Source organism: Solanum verrucosum, unplaced genomic scaffold, assembly GCF_900185275.1.
Source record: "Solanum verrucosum unplaced genomic scaffold, falcon-dt-bn FXZP01000012.1, whole genome shotgun sequence".
Taxonomy (NCBI): Eukaryota; Viridiplantae; Streptophyta; class Magnoliopsida; order Solanales; family Solanaceae; genus Solanum; species Solanum verrucosum.
The window spans coordinates 1,085,843-1,113,226 of NW_026020063.1; the positions used below are offsets into that span (position 1 = coordinate 1,085,843).

At 36.4% G+C, this 27,384-nt stretch overlaps 1 protein-coding gene across 1 annotated transcript; it reads right to left on the bottom strand.

The window, feature by feature from the left end:
* Window positions 1-7,541: 7,541 nt before the first annotated feature.
* On the bottom strand, window positions 7,542-13,106 carry LOC125823413 (putative SWI/SNF-related matrix-associated actin-dependent regulator of chromatin subfamily A member 3-like 1). The gene is made up of 4 exons (XM_049502793.1): window positions 12,707-13,106; window positions 10,467-11,689; window positions 8,858-9,149; window positions 7,542-8,514 (listed from the first exon to the last, which is right to left on the bottom strand). The coding sequence occupies exons 1-4, from the start codon at window positions 13,035-13,037 to the stop codon at window positions 7,715-7,717; spliced, it is 2,646 nt and encodes an 881-aa protein (XP_049358750.1). The 5' UTR covers window positions 13,038-13,106; the 3' UTR covers window positions 7,542-7,714.
* Window positions 13,107-27,384: the final 14,278 nt, after the last annotated feature.

Genomic DNA, 27,384 nt, shown 5'->3' on the forward strand with positions numbered 1-27,384 from the left:
AAAAGTAATTGCCATTTCTCCAAGAAACAATTCCAAAGCAATTTAATTATTTGGCTTTGTAAATACATTTAATAAAATAATCTTTTGAAATAAAAATATTTGCTTACACTTCCTTTGCCAAAATTGTGAATTTTAACTATTCGAAGTCAACAAGATGTAAGAAATCGAGGAAATGATAGAGAAATCATAGAGCTTAGCCTAAAAAGTAACACTTCGTAATCTTTAGAGGATACATATACGTATATATTCATATGGAGAGGGAAAGAAAATTAAACAAATTAGCAGCAATGTATGTTGCTCATCAAGAACAGAGGCTACAATTTTCTTCTCTCCTTTTTTCCCCTAAAGTGACATTGACTAAAATGCGTAGGTATATATGCATGTAAGATCAGAAAGCAATTTTGGCCATAAGTGATCCTTAAGCGGTGGAGGCAACATTATTGACAAAAATAAGATTACCTAATAAATAATTATTTTTATCCCATTAGATATGTATTCGGATATTGCGTAAATTCGTGGCAAAATAAATATAACTTTTTGAATATATTACAATTAATAACATATTATATTGAATAAAGTCTACTCATAAAATAATAATTTCTTGACATAAGACTTACTATCTCTATTAAAATATTAAAAATTTATAAAACTGTTATAAAAATAAATATATACACAACTATATCGTAATTAAAAAAAATTGTATAAATACTTAAGGCATTTTTTTAAGAGACTAAAAAATATATAGTTAGCAATTTTTTTAACTTAAAATCAATATACCCAAACATAAATGATATTATACTAAAATTCTCAAATTTAAGCTCATAAGTCCTTGACATGAAATAAAAAGCAATCATAAACACCCTAGGTGTTACAATACACATACGAAGAATGATTTAGATCTTAGCTTAGAATTCATTGAATGTTATAGAAGAAGCCTGCAATTTTGTGTTCTTGAGTAAAACATAAATCAAATGATGATATGTCTTGGATAAATTGTTGGTTATATGGTATACCTTGAGTAAGAATCTGCTTACTTGTAGCTTCTTTAGCCATCAATGGACTTTGAAAAAGCATGGTATAAATCCTTGAAATTTGAAGAAAACTAAATATTAAAAACTTTAAAATCCCAAATACATGACATAAATAGTGGGTGAAATCAATTACAAATCTCAATAATAAAATATGTAATGATCCACGACCTCTAAAATGCTGCTCAATAAATGACGGAAGATTGTGAGAGAGAGAAACATGAGAGAGATTGGTCACGAAGGGAATAGCGTGATTTGGGGGATAGTTAGAATGATAGATACATGAAGAGATATTTTCGGCTATATTCAAAAAATGTGTATCTTAGTTGAAATATGATAGGAAACTATTAAGTGACGAGGGATTTTATGTAATTATATTAAAGTATAATGGGAATTAGTAGATATGGTAGGGATGTTTGTCTAATTTGGTGGTTTTTTATATATAAAAAAATATTTTAGGAAAAACTAAAGAAAAAATAACTAGTATTAGTTGAAGTTGAAGTTTCAGAGAGATTGGAGAAAATAAACCAAGGTCTGCCTGAATAGCAAAGGCCTGAACGTGTGCTATTTATAAGGCAATTACAAGTACATAACTTTTTAAATTTATATGAGCTTTGAAGCGGTCTATACAGCCAGTAGGACCATACTTAATCTGATATACCCATTTATTTCCTACTATATTCACATTGGGAGGTGGAGGAACTAATGTCCATGCATGATTTTGGACGAGAGCATTAAACTCTTCACTCATTGCATTAAGCCACCTGGAGTCTTTAGATGCTTGTGTGCAACATGTTGGCTCAACCGGTGCAGTGGAAACAGAGACATTAAGGGTGTGTTTGGTATGAAGGAAAATGTTTCCCATGGAAAACAAGTAGATTTTTGACTTATTTTTCTCATGTTTGGTTGGTGAGTAGAAAATATTTTCTAGAAAGATTTTTAGTGTTTGATTTATGAATGAAAAATATTTTTGAGAAATATCTTTTATTTTTACTAGAGTAGAAAACAATTTTTGAAAACAAACTTAAAAAATTTTTTGGGAGGGGGGGGGGGGGTGAAAAATAAAAATTTGAAGTAGAAAATATTTTTTTGGGAGGGGTGGGTGGGTGGGGTGGCGGGGCTGACAGGAGGAGGGTCGAGGGTAGGGGTGAAAAAATCAAAATTTGAAGTAGAAAATATTTTTTAAAAACAAACTTAAATTATTATTTTTTTGAAGGGGGTGGGGGGCTGGTAGGGGCTGATCGGGGGAGGGAGGTAAAAAAATTGAAATTAGAAATATCTTTTAAAAACAACTTTTACTATAATTTTTTTTTTTTTTGGGGGGGCAGGGGGGGCTGGTTTGAGGGTAGGGAAATAAATTGATTTTTTCAACCAAAAAAAAAATGTAATTTGAAGTTGGAAGAGAGTTTTGGAAAATGTTTTCCTTAAGTTTTGAAGGGAAGTCATTTTCCTTAAATTTGAGAAAAATGAGTTGATTTGGAAACATTTTCTAAAACATTTAACCCAACCAAACATGAGAAAATTGGAAAACATTTTTCGGAAAATATTTTTCTTCATACCAAACACACCCTAAGTGAGGAGAAAACACGTGGCTTTAGTGACCCGGTCATTGAACGAGTAACCATGACATGAGCACGGCTATCTAAGTGAGTAGGATCTAAAGCTAGAGAAGAAATTAAATTAGAAGAAGATGATACATTTTGGCGAGAATCATGCATAACAGGATCTGTAGTAGAGATAGTTTCACGAGAAAGAGGTTGTTGATTTTGTGGGGATAAAGGAAGGGGAAGAAGTTGTATCAGACGTGGAGATAAAATCAAAGTTAGTAATTGGTGAAGCACACATATCAGGGAACTGAACTGGAGAAAATATAGGAGGGGTTGTTTGTGAGGAAGGAACTGTAAGAGGACTAGGATTCGATAGAAATATAGAACTATACAGGAAAAAGGATTCCTAAAAATTTACATGACATGACAGAATTATCCGATTAGTGGATGGATCCAAACATTTGAATTCTTTATGTTGCGGAGATACATCGAGAAATAAACAAGCTTTAGATCGTGGAAGAAACTTGTGAGCAAAAGAATATGCAACATAAGGAAAACATAAACACCCAAAGACCTTAAGCAAACTATAATCAGGTGATTTATCATACATTTTTTCATAAGGTGACGTAAAATTAAGAATAGGAAGAGGAGTAATATTAATTAAATGAACTCCAAATAGAGAAGCGTCTACCCAAAATGAATAAGGCATTGAAGCTTGAAAGAGAAGATAACGTATCTGATTATTAAAATGTCAATGCTTTCTTTCTGCACGACCATTTTGAGCAGAGGTATATGGACATGAGAAATGATGAATAATTCCATGCTTGCTAAAATGGGAACGAAAATGAGAATTGTTATACTCGCTGCCACCATCTGATTGAAAATAAGAAATAGAGGAATGAAAAATGTTTGCGACCATGTTATAGAATTCTTTAAATTTATAAAATGCCTCTGACTTGTTTCGCATTAAATAAATCCAAGAGTACTTGGTGTGATCATCCAGAAATAAGATATAATAACGAAAACCAGAATTTGAAGTAAAAGGAGCTTGCCACACATTTGAATGAATTAAAAGAAAAGGAGCAGGTGCAATATTATGAGAAAGAGGAAATTGTAACTTAGATTGTTATCCTAGATGACAAACATTACAACCAGAATTTTCAGAAGAGGAATTACAATTAATGAAACCCCTACAAACTAAAGCTACAAGAGAACTATCCCCTGGATGGCCTAAACGTTGGTGCCAAAGATATGAAGGAGAGACGACACTTGAGAGAGCAACATGACAGGAGCGACGGGAGGTCGAGCGAACAGGATAGAGAGAGCCATTATTCTTACAATGGAGCAAGACTTGCTTGGTCTTCTTGTCCTTAACAAAAAAATCAGATTCAGTGAATTGAATGAAATAATTATTGTCGACACACAAGCGGTGAACGGACATTAGATTCTTCTGAAGAGAATGAACATATAAAACATTATTTAATCGAAGAGCTTAGAAGATGTCGGAAGAAAAAAGGGTCAGTAGATAAAATAGAAAGAAGATTACCATTGCCAACCATCACCTGTGACGAACCACTATAAGGAGATGAAGAGGATAAAAGGGATGGATTGTTCGTCATATATGCAGAAGCACCAGAATCAGGATACCATACTGATGGTTGTACCTCCTCTAAATTCATAACGAAAAATGACTTTGGTAGTAAATTTGGAGCATAGGAATGATTGAAACGATTCCTACACTCCAAAGCAATATGATTAAAGTGGAAGCAGATTTGACATTGTTTAGTCGAGGCGAAAGTGTGGGTGAAAACCAGCCCAATGAGGAGAAAAGTTAGAGCGAGAAGAGTATTGATTTCGACTTTTACCTCGGCCTGATCGACCACGACCACGACCATTATGGGATCCTCTTGGGTATTGATTAGCATGAGATGAATTTGAAGGAGGTTGAGAAAGTGGTGGTGCTTGAACGGAACCCACTAACGCAGTGTGAGATGTAGAATCTCCATTGTTTGTCGCACTAATATGTGCTTCTTCAGTAAGTAACAATGGACGCAAAGAGAGAAAGGACGGAAGTGTTCATGTCGCATTTAAACTAGAGACAAAAGTACGATAAGAAGGTGGAAGTCCCTGCAATGCTTGGGTCACTAAATCATCATCAGTAATCGATTTTTCAACTACTCTAAGTGAACAGGCAAGTGAATGCAGTTGTTGGAGATAATCCTCCATGTACAAGGAACCTTTTTAAAAATTCTAAAATTTTGATTTTAGATGAATTGACGAGGATGAAACCTGATCTAGGTAAAGGGAAGCAAGAATATCCCATGCCTGCTTGGAAGTGTCGCAAGCGTAGTTGAGAAGTGAGTCAAGAACCGGAGGGGAGAGAGTGGCATTAATCCAACTTAGACTAATTGTGTCGCATTAAATCCACAAACAATACTCATCATGAGTTGAGGATGGGCATGGAATAGATCCATCAACCAAGGAAAGAAGATTGTGGCTTTTTAGAACGGTAAGAAAAACCTTTTTCCAAGTAAGATAATTAAGATATGTCAATTCAATAGGTACAAAACCTTTATTGTTTGAAATAGTTAGAGGAGGATTTGGAAGACCCGAAGAGGATTGAGAGGAGACGACTTGAATTGAGGAAGAAGTTTGAGTGGAAGTAGTTTGAGAAATCATGGTACTCTTGATACCAAGTTGAAGTTTAAGTTTCAGAGAGATTGGAGAAAATAAATCAAGGCTTGCATGAATAGCTAGGGCCTGAACGTGTGCTATTTATAAGGCAATTACAAGTACATAACTCTTTAAATTTATATTTACAATAATATCCTTATCAGTATTTCTACTCAACTCAACTACAGTTTCAAAATAAATTACATAAATATAGTTGGTTCCTTTATTTTTCAAGGAGTAACTGAACCCAGTAAGGAAAGATAAAGATTGATCAATACCATAAGTAGGAAAATTTATGAATAATCAAAAACTCAGATTCCAAGAATATAATATTAGTGCCTTCATTCGTAGTCAATTCGATAAGCTTGGATTTTATGATGAATATTTTTTGCTAAAACTAGAGGCGGCTTCTAAATTTTCTCTCATTCACTTCTGAATCTTCTCACCTTCTTCGATTATTTTGAACAATTCGATCTTTATATATAGATACATATGTAAAGTACCATGTATCGTAAATACAAACTATATCAAAATAAATCTTAGAACATGTCGGATCACAGATATATCAGACTTCTCTTCTTTTCTGAAATTTCACTTTTCCTTTCTTTATTGTTCTTGAGAAATCCAAACATCGCATCATAGATATACATATAAAATAACATGTATCATAAATATAAAAAAAAAATCTCAAATTGTAAGAGACTCTTCTTCGCTTTTGAAATTCATCTTCTTCTTTGATTGTTTTTTATAAATTCAAATAATAGTTCATCGATATAGATGTAAAGCAGACTATATCATAATTTCAAACTGTATTAAATATATCAGACTTTTTTAGTTATCATTACATATGTAAAAAAAAAAAAAGCAACTTTCACATATAGCAAATACAAAATTTATATTTGTATGCTATAGCAAAGTTTGCATAATTGCGCTCCACAACAAAAAACATATAATCTGCTTTGGTATACATATACAAAAAGATCAATTGTATAAAGTGAGAGAGGCGAGTGAGCGAGCGAGATATGGGAGAGTGGCGAGCGAGATCTGAGAGAGTGGCGAGCGAGATCTGGGAGAGGGGAGAGAGGGGAACGAAAATATATGTATATATACAATTTTCACGCATTTTATACATTTGCGTTTTTGTATAAAGGAAAGAGGCGAGTGAGAGAGCAAGATCTGGGAGAGTGGTGAGCGAGATCTGGGAGAGGGGAGAGAGGGGAACGAAAAATACATGTATATATACAATTTTCTCTCGCTTTATACAAATACAAACGCATTTTATACAATTTGTGTTTTTTGTATATAGTGAGAGAGGCGAGTGAGAGCGAGATCTGGGAGAGTGGCGAGCGAGATCTGGGAGAGGGGAGAGAGGGGAACGAAAATATATGTACATATACAACTTTCTCTTGCTTTATACAAACACAAACGCACTTTATACACTTGCGTTTGTATAAAAAACAAGAGAGGCGAGGGAGAGAGCGAGAGTGGCGAGCGAGATTCACCAGGAGAGAGGTGAAATAGCAACAGTTTGCTATGAGGTACAATTAAATCAAACTATATTTATAGCATTTAACTTGAATTAATAGTTTGCTATTATATACAATTTTCCCAAATTTTTTTTTGTCATAGATACAAATGTAAAGCAGCATGTATCATGCAAACTGTGTCAGAAAAAATCTCAGAATGTATCAAGACTCTTCTTTGCTTATGAAATTTCTCTCCTTCTTTGTTGTTATGAGAAATTCAAATACAATATCAAAAATACAATTATGAAGCAGTTTGTATCATACATATTGTATCAGACTCTTCGCTTCTGGATCTTCTCTTTTTCTTCAATTTTTCTTGAGCAATTCAGACATTTATATCATATATACAAATATAAAGCATCATCTATCTATGTAGGTGGAGTCTACATGTGTCTAATACATAAATGTACAGAGGGAGAGAGACAAGAAAAGGTAGATACACAAAAGGAGAGGGCGAGAGAAGGCTAGATACACAGAGGGAGAGGAACGATAGAAGGATAGATACGCAAATGCACAAATGGAGAGGGACGAGAGAAGTAGAGAGACAAGCAAGAAAGGGAGGAGAGAAAGTGTCCCTAGGTTTAGTAAATATGAAAAGTATCGATGAGTTTAGTTATTAGGCCCCGAAAAATGAAAAGTATCCATTTTTCCTTCTGTGTTGTATAAACACAAAAAATATCATGCCGTTTGCAAATTGAAATAGCTCCTCCAAACATTACAACTTGTACTAAGACCTTTTCATAGACATATCTAGCAAGGAGGGAACTATTTCAAAGAACTAATTCCATTTTCATCCAAATGGATTACATAAAGTTCAGCAAAATAATTCAAAACAGAGAACATCATGGTGCATTTCTGACCAAAAAGATCAGATGTATAGTAAGTAAAGCATTTACAAAACATATACATCCATCTACGAATAAAAATATGACTCTATGACTCACAAGTGCATCAAGGTACGAAGGTCATTAACACTAATCTCCCTTTGATCTTGTGAACCCTTCTTCCTAAAAGCCTTCCTCGCCAGCAGTTTCTTCGTTTCCTGCAGTTCCAGTATCCTCTCTTCAATGGTGCTTCGTGCAATCATCCTCACAATCTTCACATCTTCTTTCTGTCCAATTCTATGGACTCTGTCCATAGCTTGCTCCTCAACTGCGGGATTCCACCAAGGTTCCATTAGATAGACTCTAGTAGCAACTGTAAGATTTATTCCAGCACCTGAAGCTTTTAGACTTGCAAGCAAGATGGTAGGCCCCTTCGGAGCTGGGATTTCAAACTCTTTAATCACTTGGCATCTCTTTTTTGCATTCATTGACCCGTCTAAGCGCAATATCTTAAAACCAGCTGCTTTAAGCGGCTCTTCAAGTAGGAGCAACAACTTCCTGAATTGAGAGAAGACAATTGATTTTCTGCTGGGGCTTTCATCTCTTGATGCAACAAGAAGTTTTAGGAGTGCATTCACTTTGGATGATGCAGTGGATGAACTTCCACTATTTGCAGCATTAGATGCTTCAGGTGGGCAGATAAATAGATCAGACTCTGTCAGAGGATGGCGGCAAAGTGGGCAGCAAGCCTTGGCACGTTTTATGGTCTTCAAAATGCATGACTTGCAAAAAATATGCCCACAACAAGTAATGACACCATTGGTAGGAGGAAAAATGCAGATTGGGCAATCAATGCCCTCGTCATCTTGCAGCGCTGAGAGCATTTTGTCCAACAACTGTGGGTTGCTTTGCACATCTAGTTTAATTCAATTATTAAATGTGTAAATCACTGTCTAGCAGAATCATAAGAGAAAAGCAGGGTGGCATAAAAGGCTGTCACTTGACTAAAATGATTAAAATTCCCAATTACCAGAGCCCTAAAGAAAACATAGCCAAAAAAAAAAACATGCAAAACTGAGCTTGAATGTATTTTATCTTTTCATTCCTGGTGTAAAGAATTCTTTTTTAGTTGAAACAGAGTCAACATTATAGTTTTTAGAGTCCTAGAAACTAGAGAAGGCCAGATGAAGTCACTGGATCTTTTGTAAATTTGGCTACCAAAACAAGAATAAACAAATTTGAGAGATTTTTAGTCTAACCTCCAATTTTATTTGATGGAAGTAAAGATCTCAGGTCTGCAGGACACAACGCTGAATCTACACAGATCTGTCGAAGTCGTACAATTACACTCAGCACAGTCCAATAGTTTTTCATTGAACTATCAGAAGAGATGTATTGATTGACAATCTTCTTAGCTTCTGATTCCATCTGATCATAAATTTCTCTTTCATCTCCAGAGAGTTCCACAACAAAAGTCTCGATAGATTTTGATGGCAAACCAGTAAGAGCCTTTTCTTTTGTCCTTCTTAAAGACATGGTTGACATTAGGACCTGAAAGGACAATGAAGATCAGAATCCTAAAACAAACTAGTAGGGCACGTAAATTGAGTGTAAAACTAATTAATTATGAAATGAGAAAGAGAATGAATTAAACTCACTTGCCTTGATTTAGCAACTAATCTTTCACACAAATGAAATTGAAATAATAAAAATAAATTGCTGCTTTTTTTCAGGAACCACATTCTTTCCCCAGAGATATGAAAATGATAATGGTAATAAATTTTAGAGGAATTTCCAGGTGCAATCAGCTAAATCTCAGATTCCAGAAGTTGTGCTTCAGCAATGCAAATTATGTACAAGTGTTCTAAAGCTTGCATTTGTATTGTCAGAGAAATCTTTCTCTAACAGAACTTTTAGAGTAATAGCAATAATATTATGTGCAGTAAACTCCTCAAGAATACAATGGATGTCACAGAAGCAAAACACAACACATTTGCATTTCTTCAATGTACTGTTCATCAGTGAAGATTGTCATGCATCAGAAATTCAATAGAAGGGTACTTCAAAGATAAATAACCTTTCACCATTATAAATATATAAACCAGCGGCACTAAATAAATTTACTTGAAATTAGAGTAGTCCATATTCAAACTTTAAACAGGTGGATATACACCTGAAACTATCTACCAACAGACAGTAGGCACACTGTAATACTTCAACACAAAATGGCGCTCTAACCATCAAAGAGGAACACAACACCTACGAAGAAAAGGTTGTCAGATCCAGCTTTAGCACTTCCTGAAACTGGAACAGTCCTTTACCTTCCCATTCTCTATCATCGCACATGTTATTTGACTCTCCTACCTTCTAAGTCATAACACTATAGGACTCAGTAGATTTTGCCAAAGCCTGAGACTAAAACACCCCATCTTCATGCTCCTCCTTCCAGAAAATGCCCTACCCCTCCCTATATAACCAACTGTTCAACTATTTGTCCACAGCTGGCAAACTTCCACTCCTGTTTTAGGAGTAGTTAGGAAGAGACTGAAATTTAACACAATATGGTATAAAGAGGACCTAGTGCATCTAAACCTTAAGCTCATTCCTCACATTTCAAAAGTTCATATATCCAAAAACATAGTGGAAATGACACAACTTTCATAAATACAGTCATAATGGAAAGGGATAAAAAGCGTGATAATTACGGAAAAGGTGAGAACTGGAACTGGGAAAAAAACAGTTTGCAATGGTCTCAATTCATAAGGAGAAGTACAATTACGAGCCAATACCGCAAAAAAAAAACAGAATATTAGAGACTTTAAATGCAACACAAACTTTTGAAAAAAAAAACAAATAACAAGAACTTACCTGCAGCCTCGATACTCCCTTCTCATCTCCCTGGGCAAGTGGACGTTGTATCAAACTGTTCCAATAGGATTTAATAGACAGAGGCTCAAATCTCAAAAATGCCATCAAGGAATACAAATCGAATGAGTTATTTTGTATTGGTGTTCCTGTTACTGCCCACCTTCTATTAGCTTTCAAGTTGTTAACTGCTCGACTTTGCTGAGCATTCGCATTCTTAATGACATGTGCCTCATCCAAGATAACTCGCCACCATTCTATCTTTTTGATAGGAGAATCTATCCATGTGTCTTCACTTGCCAGAATACTATAAGTAGTTAAAACTATGTCATACTTTTCCAGCTCACTGGCATCTCCAGTCCGCTCTCCATAATATATATATGACTTCAGTGAACCTGGTTTTGTGTGCTCCTCAATCTGTGAGGTCCATGCTGAGAACACAGCTGGTGGACAAACGACCAATGTCGGCCGTGAATTTGAATTGCCAGACCGTCTGTCAGGACTAAACACTGTTTTTCCCTTCACGTGTAGAGTGTGTGTTTGTTCAGTCTTTTGCTTCTTCCGTGAATTGTTAGCCTTTCTACTGTCTGTTCCCCTTCTATTCCTCTTACTAAATGAAGCAGCCCATGTGTCTTCCTCTTCATCTAATCCATCATCCCTCTCAGAATTTAGATGCCCACTTTTGATTGAAGAAATAATATCACCACATTTGTCCAAAGCAATCAAAGAAAGGAGAGTAAGTGTCTTCCCCAACCCCATATCATCTGCAAATATTCCGCCTCGTATAGGTTCAGGTCTTTTATCTGTAGAGTAATTTGTCAAGACATTCACATAATTACCCTCTTTCTCTTCCCAAAAAAGAGGCAATTCTTCAGATTTCTCCCTCTGAACCAACCACCACAATCCTTCCTTCTGGTGCAGAAGAAGCTTTGACTTTATTATATTTTTGGGTGGCTCTAATGCTTTCAGTTCTTCCTTTTTACTGACTTTGTCATCCAACAGCTTAAATATCTCATCAATATCCCTCCCTTCTAGTGTACTTCTTTTCTCCTTCACTACCTGTGCCTCTGAAAGTGTAAATGACGGATTGTTCTCACCAATCAAATACAACCCACCATTTGTAATTGCTGATTTTACTATTTCAAATGCTTCAAATCTTGCAAAGATGTGAACTTGACAGGGAAGTTTGTATCTGTTTCCTGGACGAGCTACCTTTGGAACAATTCCTATGCACGAATGATAAACAAACTTGTTTCAAAAATCATATTGCAAAGAGACTGGTAACAATCAAAGCATTATTCTCATAAAATTTGAAGAGTCAGAGACTATTACTGAAGAACAAACTCTCTTCTCCAATAGCAAAAAGTTAGGTACTTGAGATAATGAAAAGAAGAAGAAACTGAATCTGAATTCCAATGCGACTAAACTTTGATTCCTACATTAAAGATAATCAGGTGACAGAGAGACTATAACTAAACATGAGTACTGAATTCAAGAAGTTATCCAACTACTAAAATCTAAAATTCCAAAATTTTAAAAAAAAATTCAAGGGCAAATACCACAGTCCACAGCTTGGGAAAAAGAAAATTTCAACGACAATTCCGGAAAGGATAAATGGAAGGCTCAATGAGAAGCAGAAAAACAAATGAATCACACAACTCAAGGTAAAATGCAGCTTCTACCTGAGACACATGTGCATCTCATATTTCTCTGTCCCAATGTTGCCAAAGGAACGCTTAAGCCCCAAAGCTCAGCAAAGCGCTTCGCCTCACTTAATTAACGCTTTGGCTTAGGCGTCAAGGTGCTAAGGGCTGCCTAAAGTTTGTGCACCTTCACCAATGATTTCTGTCTTTAATTCCAAACATAGTACTTAGTTAAATTGTAGTTTTTCTCATTCTATGTTCAAATAAATATTGTTTATTTTATAGTTACATTCTATTGCACAAAATTTCTATTTATTATTTTTCTTTTCTAAAGCCCATGTTTTAATTGTGTCATCGCTTAAAGATCCAATAGCCTTTGGGTCTTTTCTCTTTTGACTACTCTGCTCCGGCCAGAACATCCATAAGAATCAAGCAAACAAGTTCAGATATTCTAACCTTTGACAAAATGCAAAGAGAAATCACCAACACAAACAAAAATGGGGAACAAAGTAGTTGAAACAGTTTTATACAAATCAAACAAGTGGAAGTATATCAGTGTTATTGTAATACATAAAAAGTCAAATTATGCATGCGTTTTACCGTCAATGGTGATGACATTTGCGTCCAAGAGAGGTGCTAAAACCATAGCGGCGGAGCGTTCGATGTGTCCAACTTGAATAGAACGAGTATTAAGCACTTTTATAGCATTTGAATCATACTGATTCAGCGGTTCACGTTGAAGTCCAACAATTTCTCTTCCACTGATTGTACCAGTATAATACTGAAGACCCACAACGTTGACGATCACAAAACCCACCATATACATCTCCCGTGCTGCGAGGGTATCGGTTTCTTCTTCCTCTTCAAGCGGTGATAAAGGCCACCGGTCAAGACTCATGAAAACATCAACTGGGTCTCTCTCTTCAACCATTTTTTTTTCAACTGAGAAGAAATGAAAAACGTTAAGGGAGAGAGAGAGAGTTTAAAAAGGGGGAAAGGCGGGTGTAGAGAGAGAAAACTTGGGTTTTTATGGTTATTAAGTAGCCTTTAACACCTTGTTTGGAGAAGCTTTAATAATTTGAAATCATATTTATATTTTGTTTGAATTTGTTATTTGGACTTTTTAAGTGGTATGTAATATTATTCTTTCCAAGAGGAATTGATTTATTTTCCTTTTTAGATTGTTCAAAAAATATGATCCATTTTCTTTTTTAGCATTACTCTGATTTTCAGATATTTCATGTGATATGTTTAAGGTCACAAAATTAAAAGATATTTTGATACATTGGATATAACTTTAAGAAAAAAAGGGTCTAAAATGACCCTCAACTATTTGAATTGGTACAAAATTACCCTTTGTCTACCTTTCGGCCCCCAAATACCCCGGGCGTCAACCTTTTGGCTCAAAATGCCCTTATTTCTTACGGTCCACAAAAATGGTACGGGAGAGAATATTGTACCAAATCTCATACTTTAAGGGTAATTTACGTCCTTAATAGTTAAAAATATTCTTCTTTCCAAAAGGAATTGATTTATTTTCCTTTTTAGATTGCTTAAAAAAAATGATCCATTTTCTTTTTTGGCATTATTCTGATTTTCAGATTTTTCATGTGATATGTTTAAGGTCACAAAATTAAAGATATTTTCATACATTGGATATAACTTTAACAGAAAAAGGGTCTAAAATGCCCCTCAATTATTTGAATTGCTACAAAATTATCTCCGTCTACCTTTTGGCCACCAAATACCCCGGACTTCAACCTTTTGGCTCAAAATGCCCTTATTTCTAACGGTCCACACTTAAAAGGTGGACGGGAGGGCAATATTGTACCAAATCTCATAGTTTAAGGGTAATTTAGATCCTTAATAGTTAAAATAACTTGAAATTACTTAATAGATGAGCTCATATGATTGACCTAATTTTGAGTTCCCTAGTAAAATCACCCCACTCCCACCCCGCCCCTTTACTTCCTCTCACTTCTAATTTTAAGTTGTAGGTATATTCTTCTTTCCAAAAAGAATTGATTTATTTTCCTTTTTATATTGTTTAAAAATAATGATCCATTTTCTTTTTTGGCATTACTCTGATTTTCAGATTTCTCATGTGATATGTTTAAGGTCACAAAATTAAAAGATATTTTGATACATTGGATATAACTTTCACGGAAAAGGGTCTAAAATGCCCCTCAACTATTTGAATTGGTACAAAATTACCCTTTGTCTACCTTTCGGCCCCCAAATATCCCAGACGTCAACCTTTTGGCTCAAGCATGCTAAAAATACTGGTCAAGTATGTAAACTGAACTGAACTAAAGTATATAGGCCCAAGATACAATAATGCATTAAAACTAAAATGAAAGAGTAAACTGCAAGCATGCTGAAAATAAATACAACTACAGGCCTGAAGTACCTTACTGAAACTAATAATGTGGGATAGTCTATTAACCAACATAAACCACGTGAGCTAAACGTGGAGTCTGATGTATACGCCCCATTAAGAGGACCCAATATACCTTGTCAGGGTATAAAGGCATGATTGTGGCACGACCACTAAAACTAATGTCCAACAGAGGGGACTTGTAAACCTACGTTGTCACGTAGTTCTGGGACTTGAGGGTACGCTTAGCCCTAGTCCAACCCGGTGCTAAACACTACTCCTAAACTGGATATTAGTAGCTCACTTTAAACTATGGTCCTGAATTAATGAGATAGTACTAAACTGGTCTGAAAACAATTACTGAGAAAAGCCGTGGACAGAAAACTGACTAAATTATGTTTAAAACTATATGCTAACACCCTAAGCTAAATTCTGGAGAAGATCTAATTTATGTGAAAATACTACAATTACAGGCTAAGTTCTTTTCCTTTCAAATCTCCATATTTATGCAAACTCATTTAAATAAGTATAGAATCGAGTAGTAATGACAAGAATAAATTTTGTAAAGAATCTGCATAGTTGGGCAAGAACCCTAGTTTCATAAAACCATAATAATAATTAAAAAAAAGTCTGAAGTTTTGGGCATAAAGGCAAAATAAACCCTTATTGAATACCCACATACCTGGTGAAGAAAACTACGGAGAAATCCTTTGGATTTTGGGGTTGAAGTTGAAGAAGAAAATTGTCTCCTCTTTCTCTTCTTTTCTTATGATTTTAGGAGAATGAATGTTTTAGGTAGTTTTTGACTAATTAACTAGGCTTAGACGAAGTAAAATGACGTAGTTTAAGTACCAAACACATAGGGGAAAGACCAAAATGACCCTAACTTAAAACTGGTGAGGTGTCTCACACGAGAGGCTTCATGAGTCATTTAAGGCATCACAACCTCTCTAGTGGGTCATGATGTTGCCCTGCCCGACTGGGCTTCACTAACACAGGCATAAAAATTTTCCTCCAGGCTCAAAATTAGGCAAACTTGGTGGTGTTAGAAAGAGAACTCAAAAATCTTTGATTTGATAAATCATGGGACACCTAATTCATTTTGTGCTGAAAGATATGATCGCTTGAAGTTTACCCAAAACTCAAAACCTGATGAGTCCCTTTCACAAATGACTTCACGGTCCGTGTGAAGCTTCACGGACCGTCAAAGTGTTTGTGGTCCTTCACAAGAGTTTTGGGGGTTTTGTACCCCCTTTCACGGATGACTTCATGGTCCGTGTGAAGCTTCACGGACCATCTAGGCGTCTGTGGTCCTTCATAGTCGCTGGTTGCAACTACGCGGATAGGGTGACGAGCCGTGGACCTCTTCACGGCCCGTGAACCCCTCCGTGGATTGCCCTTTTCTCTTTTCTTCTTCCAAGTTCAAATTTCTGAGGTGTTACATATATTCTTAACAAATAAGCAAATTATAGGCATAAATAATGTATTTGTCACAACCCAATACTACCCCTAGATGTGACATGGTTAATTGAATTCCAAAGACTTTAAATGAACTACATAGCATAGCATGACACTAAGAAAGCATACATAACTGAGAATAAGTGGAATCAAATTCTCAAAGGAAATCTCATCATAATATTGAATCAGAGTACAAAGACCCTAATGCAAAAATATTATGTCTGACAACAAGCATTTGCTACATAAGAGTGACTAGGACAAGCCCTAGCTCACTTGAACAATCTGAAAACTGAAATAGCAAAGTCTGAATGACATAAAAACATAAGTGTGGTCATGTCCCTGAACCATGAGGACTCACCAAGTCTGAGTAAGCTGATAGGATCTAATACTAACTGCGGCCTGGGTGATGTGCATCAGAGCCTATATGTAACACCCCACTTTTTGAAAGAACTAGAAAGAGCTAGAATTAGAAAGAGTTGTTTTTGGAAAGAATGAAAAATCTGGAAATTTGTTAAGTTATGTTAAGTTTGGGTTTTTGGTCAACTTCAAGCGACCATAACTCCTAGTTCAGGATGAGTTAGGTGTGCTTCCAGATACCGTAAGAAAGATCTTGTAATTATATTTCCAAGGTCGCCGAGTTAGTTCGATTCCGAATTCGTATGAGTGAGATATGCCCATTGGAAGTTGGGATGTTCAATTAAGGAAAGTCTAATCCGAGTTTTAGAAGGGCAATATGGTCTTTTTCATGCCCCATGACTTAATTTCATTTTTGGTAATTAATTGGGGTCTAAACTAATAGGATTCAGTTTACGCTTTTACAATATTGAGTTAGGGTTTTAGAGAAGAGAAAAAAAAGAGGAGAAAAGAGTAGAAGGAGCAAGAATTGACAAGATCTTCAAGGATCGCTTGTGGATTTCATCAAGGGGTGATCCCTACGAGGTATGTGAGTTCACATAGCGTTGGGTTCGTTTACCCACGTGCCAAAGATGTTTATTTCAGTATGATTTTTGTCCTAAAAGATTGAGACATTGATGTTCTTGACTTGTATTCTTGAATTGCTTTCGTTCTTGAATTTGGGATGATATTGAGGAGTTCTTGAGAGTTTAAAGTCGATTGTTAAAGTTGCTTTGAGTTAGATTCTTGTGGACATGTGTTGGGTATCTGAATCTAAAGAAAATTTGAGAAAAAGAACCGAGTTTAGGCAAATTGGGGTAAGAAAACGAATAATGAAAAAAGTCGGGTGAATCTGGTGCCCCAGTCCGCGTCGCAGACCTTGTCCCCCAATTCACAAAAAATTTCTTCGCGTCGTGGAGAGGTCACAGACCATTCTGCCTCAAAATTTATTTCGCGACCAACTAATTAAATGCATCTCCGCGTCGTGGACTTGCTCCCACACAGTGATTTCTTGATTTTTCTCATCTTTAACTATCTAAAAACATTCCTAAACATCATGAGATCTTTCCTATCACAAATCACAATCCGGTTATCCTTCTAACAGAAGCAAAAGGTACCTGCTCCAGCATATGCTAGTGCACCTACACCAAGAAACAAATGTGAGTATAATAGTCAAAATTCCCAAATTTTCAAAGCTAGACCTGCACAGTTGCAAGGTAGTATGGCACAAGGGGGTACTAAGATTCCTGCATGTGCTAAGTGTGGTAGGAACCACTCAGGGATATGTCATGATGGCTCCACTAGATGTTTCAAGTGTGGCCTGAATGGTCATTTAATGCGAGAATGTCCAAAGAACTAGCAGGGTAATGGTAATGGGAATCAGGGCAATAGAGCCCAATCTTCATCAGTTGCTCCACCAGACAGGGTTGCACCTAGAGGAGCTACTTGTTGTACTGGAGGAGGAGCAAACCGCCTTTATGCGATCACTAGTCGCCAAGAGCAAGAGGACTTGCCAAATGTCGTCACTGGTATGATCCAAGTCTTTAACTTTAAAGGTTATGCTTTGCTAGATCTAGGAGCGAGTTTACCTTTTTAACTCCATATGTTGCGATGAATTTTAATATTCTTCATGAGTATCTTAGTGAGCCCTTAAGTGTTTCTACAACTTTTGGTGAGTTTATTCTAGCAGAAAGAGTCTATCGTGATTGTACCATTTTCGTCAATCACAAGAGCACCATGGCTGATTTAGTTGAATTAGACATGGTAGATTTTGATGTCATTCTTGGTATAGACTGGATTCATGCCTGTTATGCCTCAATTGATTGTAGAACTCGAGTTGTCAAGTTCTAGTTTCCTAATGAGCCAGTTATAGAGTGGAAAAGTAGCTCAGCAGTGCCTAAGGGTCGTTTCATTTCGTACCTTAAGGAAAGAAAGTTAGTTTCCAAGGAGTGTGTCTATCACTTAGTATGAGTTAATGATTCTTGTGTTGAGATACTTCATATTCAGTCAATTCCAGTAGTAAAAGAGTTTCCAGAAGTCTTTCATGATGATCTTCCCGTAGTCCCTCTTGAGAGAGAAATAGACTTCGGTATATATATTCTTCCAGATACTCGTCCTATATCTATTTCTCCATATAAAAGGGATCCAGCAGAGTTGAAAGAGCTTAAAGAGCAGTTGAAAGACCTCTTAGATAAATGTTTCATTCAACTAAGTGTCTTACCTTGGGGCGCTCCGATCTTATTTGTGAGAAAGAAAGATGGTTCCCCTAGGATGTGTATAGATTACCGCTAGTTGAACAAGGTTACCATCAAGAATAAGTATCCTTTTCTGAGAATTGATGATCTTTTTTATTAGCTACAATGCTACCTGTTTCTCTAAGATAGACCTCATATCAGGCTACCATCAGTTGAGGTTAAGGAAATGTGATATTCCAAAGACAGCATTCAGGACCTGTTATAGTCATTATGAGTTCTTAGTTATGTCCTTTGGTTTTACCAATGCGCCTGCAACATTCATGGACCTTATGTATTCAAGCCTTATTTAGATATGTTTGTCATCTTGTTAATTGATGACATACTAATCAACTCAAGGAATGAAAAAGATCATGCTAAGTCATCTCAGAATAATTCTCCAAACTCTAAAGGATGGAGAGATGTGTGCCAAGTTCTCTAAGTGTTAGCTTTGGCTTGAGTTTGTGGCATTCTTAGGCCACATTATGTTTGGAGAGGGAATTAGAGTTGATACTCAGAAAATTGAGGCAGTGCAGGATTGGCCTAGTCCCACATCTCCAACTGATATTAGGAGCCTCTTGGGATTGGCTGGCTATTATAGAAGGTTCGTAGAGGGGTTCTCATATATTTCATCCCCTTTGACTAGGTTAACTCAGAAGACAATGACGTTTCAATGGTCTAAAGCTTGTGAGAAAAGGTTTCAGGAATTGAAAAAGAGGTTGACTACTGCCCTAGTGTTGACCTTACCAGAAGGTACTCAAGGTTTTGTTAAATATTGTGACGCGTCTAGAGTTGGTTTGGGTTGTGTGTTAATGCAGAATGGCAAAGTTATAGCTTACGCCTCCAGACAATTGAAAGTTCACGAGAAGAATTACCCAACATGTGATCTAGAGTTGGCTGTCGTTGTAATTGCTTTGAAAATAGGGCGCTATTATCTTTATGGTGTTCATGTGGATGAGTCCACCGGTCACAAGAGTCTTCAATATGTGTTTAGTCAGAAAGAGTTTAATCTTAGACAAGGTAGGTGGTTAGAATTACTCAAGCATTATAACATGAGTATTCTTTATCACCCAAGTAAGGCTAATATTTTTGTTGATGCCTTGAGCAGGTTATCTATGGGTAGTACCGCCCATTTTGAGGAAGATAAGAAAAAGTTAGCAAAAGAGGTGCATAGACTTGCACGACTACGAGTTCGACTAATGGATTCCACAAGTTCGGTTGAGATCCTAGATCGTCAAGTTCGCAAGTTGAGGACTAAGGAAGTAGCATCAGTCAAAAATCTTTGGGGGAACCAGTTTGTTAAGGAAGCTACTTGGGAAGCTGAGGAGGATATAAAGAAGAGATATCCACATCTCTTTGAAATCAGAGAAATTCCAGATCAATGTACTAATCCTTTTTTTGGTATTTATTTATAAGTTGGCATGTTGTTTTTGCATTTTGATCGTTGGATGTTAGAGCTGAATGTTAGATGTTACACCCTTAGCCTATTAAGAGTAATCTCATTTGAGGACGAATGTTCCCAAGGGGGATATATTGTAACACCTCACTTTTTGAAAGAATTATAAAGAGCTAGAATTAGAAAGAGTTATTTTTGGAAAGAATGAAAAATATGGAAATTTGTTAAGTTATGTTAAGTTTGGGTTTTTAGTCAACTTCAAGTAGCCATTGTAATTATCTTTCCAACGCCGCTGAGTTTGCACGATTACGAGTTCATATGAGTGAGACATTCCATTAGAAGTTCGGATGTTCAATTAAGGAAAGTCTAATCCAGGTTATAGAAGGACATTATGATCTTTTCCATTCCCCATGACTTAATTTCGTTTTTGATAATTAATTGGGGTCTAAACTGATAGGATTCAGTTTACACTTTTACAATATTGAGTTAGGGTTTTAGAGAAGAGAAAAAGAAGAGGAGAAGAAGCAAGAATCATCAAGATATTCAAGGATCACTTGTGGATTTCGTCAAGGGGTGATCCCTACAAGGTATGTGAGTTCACATAGCGTTGGGTTCGTTCACCCACACGCCAAACATGTTTATTTCAGTATGATTTTCGTCCTAAAAGATTGAGACTTTGATGTTCTTGAGTTGTATTGTTAAATTGCTATCGTTCTTGAATTTAGGATGAGATTGAGGAGTTCTTGAGAGTTTAAGGTCGATTGTTAGAGTTGTTTTGAGTTAGATTCTTGTGTACATGTGCTGGGTATCTGAATCTGAATTGAATTTGAGAAAAATAACCCAGTTTAGGCGAATTGGGGTTAGAAAACGAAGAAGGAAAAAAGTCGGGCGAACCTGGTGTCCCAGTCCGCATCGCGGACCTGGTCCCCATTTCACAGAAAGTTTCTTCGCGGAGCAGACCGATCACGGACCATTCTGCCTCAAAATTTATTTCACGACCAAATAATTAAATGCATCTCCGCTGCGGACTTGCTCCCAGACAGTAATTTCTTAATATTTTCTCATGTTTAACTATCTAAAAATACTGATGAACATCATGAGATCTTTCCTATCACAAATCACAATCCTTGAATCCATAATTCAATTAAAGGAAAGTTAATAGTCAAGTCAAGAGAAGTTAAGAGTCAAGTTAAGAGAAGTTCATAGATTTTTCCAAAAGCCTTTTACAAATATTTTAACTTTGTTTTAAGACTTGAGTTTTGAGTTGAGCAAATAGTAAAGTTTGAAGTTCATTTCTTCAAAAGAGCATATCGAGACTATGTATTCCCAAAGAGTAAAATATTTTCATAATTAAAGAAGAAAGGAAACCTTGATTTTCAAAAGAGCGTTTGAGCTAATTTTCAGTTAAAGAATAAATGTTTTCACATTTGAGTAAGAAAGGGAACATAGATTCCAAGAGAGCTTTTAAGCTAAGTTTTAAGTAATTATCTCAAACCAAAGAACGAAGTTATGTTTTTAAACATATGAGCTGAGTATTTTGGGAGTGGTATTGAGCACCGATATGGGGACGAGTTTGAGTTCAGATAACTCACGTCTCCGTAAACCATGTAACCATAATGGGTAGTAAAGGATCATACTTTTTAGATGACTCCTTAAGTGATTTTTATCATAGACTAGTGGATCCACTTAGTTAAGGTGTTCTATATGACGGCAAAATATAGGACAGTTCTAGCAGCGTGGGCAAGACGTTGTATCACCAGTTATGCTCATAGTAGTGGTTGTCGGTTAGAGAAACCCCCACATAAACTATATTACTTTATTATTCAAGTACAGTTGAGTTTGTAATTACATTTCTTTAACGAACAAAGTTGCTTTCTATTATTTTAAAAGCTTTCTGTATATTGTATGTGTATTGTTGTTTTATATTGAGTTAAGTTATTCATGAGTTGAGTAAAGCCAAGGTAAGTGTTTCTTTCAGATTTCCTTTAAGCTTATGTTATGTTTAGTTTTCCCCTCGTATACTCGTACATTTATGTACGGATGCCATTTGGCATGTATCGTTGTTATGATGTAGATATAGGTAACCAGGATCAGCATCCAGTGCCTCAATGATCCACTTGAGCATACAGAGTCAGTTGGTGAGCCTCATTGCTTTCCGGAGGGATCCTTTTTATCATTTACTTTTAGTATTTCATTTGCTAGGTTGATTAGGGGTCTTGTCCCAACTTCCGTCCTTGTTTTAGAGGCTTTATAGACAATCAGTAGTTCAGATGTGTTTACATTATTATTTCTTATAATAAGATTTGAGTTGCCATTTTGGCCAAGTCGAATGTTTGACCTTTAAATGTTCTAAGTTATTTTATTAAACAGTTGAATAGAAGTGCATTTGATCATTGTAATAATGCTTAGAGTCTTCTACTGAGTAAGTAAGCTAGTCCAAGGGTTCACTTGGGGCCAGCAATGGTTCTTGAGTGTCAGCCACGTCCGGGGTGTAGGCTCGGTGTGTGACAAACTTGGTATTAGAGCACAGAGTTCAAGAGTCCTAGGGATTCTATGAAGCCGTGTCTGTAGAGTCCTAGTTATCGGTGTGAAGCGCGCTACATCTATAATTAGGAAGCCACAAAATTTAGGAAATTTCTTCACTTCTTTCATACTCATTTCGTGCCTTAGAGTTTTATCTCTAAAAAGTTTCTTTCTAACTCGTGCTTGTGCGTAACCGATTGTGAGTTGGACTGTTTTGAGAGTGCTTTCATGGGGCGTTTCTTTCCCCATGAGAAGCAAATATATGGTTGCCAACATGAGAAGAAGGATGAGTTTATTCGTTGTTGGGTTGCCTCACATGTCAAGTAAGAAAGGCATGGCAGCTATGCTGATAGGGGATATGGACATAGCAAGGCTGATGATCCATGTGTAACAAGTTGAAGAGTACAAGCTAAGAGATAGAAAAGAGCTCAAGAATAAGAGAGCTAAGATAGGGAATGAGTCCGGGCAGCAGAATAGTAATGCCAACTGGTCAACCTTCCAACAGAAGTAAAAGGTACCTGCTCCATCATTTGTTAGTGCATCTGCACCAAGAAACAAATATGAGTACAATAGTCAGAATTCCCCGAATTTCAGAGCTAGACCTGCACAGTTGCAAGGTAGTATGGCACAATGGGATACTAAGATTCATGCATGTGCTAAGTGTGGTAGAAATCACTCAGAGATGGGTCGTGGTGGCTCCACTGGATGTTTCAAATGTGGCCAGAATGGTCATTTCATATGAGAATGTCCAAAGAATTGGCAGGGTAATGTGGGAATCAGGGCAATAGAGCCCAGTCTTTATCAGTTGCTCCACCTGAAAAGGTTGCACCTACAGGAGTTACTTGCGGTACTGGAGGAGGAGCAAACCGCCTTTATGCGATCACTAGTCGCCAATAGCAAGAGGACTCGCCAGATGTTGTCACTGGTATGATCCAAGTCTTTAACTTTAACGATTATGCTTTGCTAGATCCTGGAGCGAGTTTATCTTTGTAACTCCGTATGTTGCGATGAATTTTCATGTTCTTCCTAAGCAACTTAGTGAGCCCTTCAGTGTTTCTACACTTGTTGGTGAGTCTATTCTAGCAGAAAGAGTCTATTGTAATTGTACCGTTTCTGTCAATCACAAGAGCACCATGACTGATTTAGTTGAATTAGACATGGTAGATTTTTTATGTCATTCTTGGTATGGACTGGATTCATGCTTGTTATGCCTCAGTTGATTGTAGAATTGGAGTTATGAAGTTATAGTTTCCTAATGAGCCAGTTATAGGTACTTAAGGTTTTGTCGTATATTGTGATGCGTCTAGAGTTGGTTTGGGTTGTGTGTTAATGCAGAATGGCAAAATTACAGCTTATGCCTCCAGACAATTAAAAGTTCACGAGAAGAATTACCCAACATGTGATCTAGAGTTGGCTGTCGTTGTAATTGCTTTGAAAATAGGGCGCTATTATCTTTATGGTGTTCATGTGGATGAGTCCACCGGTCACAAGAGTCTTCAGTATGTGTTTAGTCAGAAAGAGTTTAATCTTAGACAAGGTAGGTGGTTAGAATTACTCAAGGATTATGACGTGAGTATTATTTATAACCCAGGTAAGGCTAATGTTGTTGTTGATGCCTTAAGCAGGTTATCTATGGGTAGTACCGCCCATTTTGAAGAAGATAAGAAAGAGTTAGCAAAAGAGATGCATAGACTTGTACGACTAGGAGTTCGACTAATGGATTCCACAGAAAGAGGAGTAGTGATGATGAATGGGGTTGAATCATCATTAGTGTCAGAAGTAAAAGAGAAGCAAGACCAAGATCATTTATTGCTTGAATTAAAGGCAAGTGTTCATAAGCAAAAAGTAATTGCTTTTGAACAAGGGGGAGATGGTGTTTTCAGGTATCAAGGTAGATTGTGTGATTGATTTCAAGGGTAATTGGGATGATCACCTATCTCTCATTGAGTTTGCTTACAACAATAGTTACCATGCTAGCATCCAAATGGCTCCATATGAAGTTCTTTATAGGAGAAGATGCATATCTCATATTTGATGGTTTAAAATTGGTGAAGCGGGGTTGATAGGACCACACTTAGTTCATCAAGCTATGGAGAAAATGAAAGTCATTCAAGAGAGGTTGAAAAGGGCGCTGAGTCGTCAGAAATCCTACACTGATGTTAGGAGAAGAGAGTTAGAGTTCGAAGTAGATGATTGGGTTTACTTGAAAGTTTCACCCATGAAGAGTGTTATGAGATTTGGTAAGAAGGAGAAACTTAGCCCCTGGTATATTAGTCCTGACCGGATATCAAAAATGGTTGGAAAGGTAGCTTATGAGTTAGAGCTACCACAAGAGTTAGCAGTGGTTCATCCGGTATTTCACATTTCCATGTTAAAGAAGTGCATGAGAGATCTTTCACTTATCATACCAACTAAATATATTGGTATCAAGGATAACTTAACTTATGAGGAGATTTCGGTTCAGATCCTAGATCGTCAAGTTCGCAAGTTGAGTACTAAGGAAGTAGCATCAGTCAAAGTTCTTTGGAGGAACAAGTTTTTTGGAGAAGCTACTTGGGAAGCTGGGGTGGATATAAAGAAGAGATATCTACATCTCTTTGAACTGGAGAAATTCTAGATCATGGTACTAATCATTTTCTTGGTATTTATTTATAAGTTAGTATGTTGTTTTTGCATTTTGATTGTTGGGTGTTTGAGCTGAATGTTAGATGTTACACCCTTAGTCTATTAAGAGTAATCTCATTCGAGGAAGAACGTTCCCAAGGGAGAGATATTGTAACACCTCGCTTTTAGAAAGAACTAGAAAGAGCTAGAATTAGAAAGAGTTGTTTTTGGAAAGAATGAAAAATATGGAAATTTGTTAAGTTATGTTAAGTTTGGGTTTTCGGTCAAATTCAAACGACCATAACTCCTATCTCGGGATGAGTTAGGTGTGCTTCCAGATACCATAGGAAATATCTTGGAATTATCTTTCCAACACTGCTGAGTTTATGCGATTCCGAGTTCGTATGAGTGAGATATGCTCATTGGAAGTTGGGATGTTCAATTAAGGAAAGGCTAATCCAAATTTTAGAAGGGTATTATGGTCTTTTCCATGCCCCATGACTTAATTTCGTTTTTGGTAATTAATTGGGGCCTAAACTGATAGGATTTAGTTTACGCTTTTACAATATTGAGTTAGGGTTTTAGAGAAGAGAAAAAAAAGAGGAGAAAGTGCAAAAATTGTCAAGATCTTCAAGGATCGCTTGTGGATTTCGTCATGGGGTGATCCCTACGAGGTATGTGAGTTCACATAGCATTGGGTTCATTCATCCAAACGCCAAACAAGTTTATTTCACTATGATTTTCATCCTAAAAGATTGAGACTTTGATGTTCTTGAGTTGTATTATTGAATTGCTTTCGTTCTTGAATTTGGGATGAGATTGAGGAGTTATTGAGAGTTTATGGTTGATTGTTAGAGTTGTTTTGATTTAGATTTTTGTGTACATATGATGGGCATCTGAATCTAAAGAGAATTTGAGAAAAAGATCTGAGTTTAGGCGAATTGGGGTTAGAAAACAAAGAAGGAAAAAAGTTGGGCGAATCTGGTGCCCCAGTCTGCGTCGTGGACCTGGTCCCCATTTCACAGAAAGTTTCTTCACGGAGCGGAGCGGTCACAGACCGTTCTGCCTCAAAATTTATTTCTCGACCAAATAATTAAATGCATCTCCGCGTCGTGGACTTTCTCCTAGACAGTGATTTCTTGATCTTTTCTCATGTTTAACTATCTAAAAATACTCCTAAACATCATGAGATCTTTCCTATCACAAATCACAATCCTTGAATCCATAATTCAATTTAAGGTAAGTTAAGAGTCAAGTCAAGAGAAGTTCATAGAGTCTTCCAAAATCCTTTTACAAATGTTTTAACTTTGTTTTAAGACTTGAGTTTTGAGTTGAGCAAAGAGTAAAGTTTGAAGTTCCTTTCTTCAAAAGAGTATATCGGGACTATGTATTCCCAAAGAGTAAAATGTTTTCACATTTAAAGAAGAAAGGAAACCTTGATTTCCAAAAGAGCATTTGAGCTAGTTTTCAATTTAAGAGTAAATGTTTTCACATTTGAGCAAGAAAGGGAACATCGATTCCAAGAGAACTTTTAAGCTAAGTTTTGAGTAATTATCTCAAACCAAAGAAAGAAGTTATGTTTTTAAACATATAAGTTGAGTATCATGGGAGTAGTATTGAGCACCGATATGGGGACGAGTTTCAGTTCAGATAACTCACGTCTCCATAAACCATGTAGCCATAATGGATAGTAAAGGATCATACTTTCTAGATGACTCCTTAAGTGATTTTTAGCATAGACTAGTGGATCCACTTAGTTAAGGCGTTCTATATGACGGCAAAGTATAGGACAGTTCCGGCAACGTGAGCAAGACGTTGTATCACCACTTAGGCTCATAGTGGTGGTTGTCGGTTAGAGAAACTCCCACATAAACTGTATTACTTTATTATATGAGTATAGTTGAGTTTTTTATTGCATTTCTTTAACGAACTAAGTTGCCTTATATTATTTTAAAATTTTTCAATATTTTGCATGTGTATTGTTATTTTATATTAAGTTAAGTTATTCATGAATTGAGTAAAGCCAAGGGAATTGTTTCTTTCAGATTTCCTTCAAGCTTATGTTATGTTTAGCTTTCCCCTCGTATACTCGTACATTCAATGTACTGATGCCATTTGGCCTGCATTGTTGTTATGATGCAGACACAAGTAACCGGGATCAGCATCCAGCGCCTCATTGATCCAGTTGAGCATTCAGAGTCAGTTAGTGAGCCTCATTTCTTCTTCTTTTTTTTTTTGGGGGGGGGTCCTTTTTATCTTTTGCTTTTAGTATTTCATTTGTTAGGATGATTGGGGG

Coding starts and splice junctions, on each gene's coding strand:
- LOC125823413 (XM_049502793.1), bottom strand. CDS start 13,037: ATGGTTGAAGAGAGAGACCCAGTTGATGTTTTCATGAGTCTTGACCGG. Junction 11,690..12,706: donor AAATGTCATCACCATTGACG/GTAAAACGCATG, acceptor ATTCGTGCATAG/GAATTGTTCCAAAGGTAGCT. Junction 9,150..10,466: donor AGGGAGTATCGAGGCTGCAG/GTAAGTTCTTGT, acceptor TTGTCCTTTCAG/GTCCTAATGTCAACCATGTC.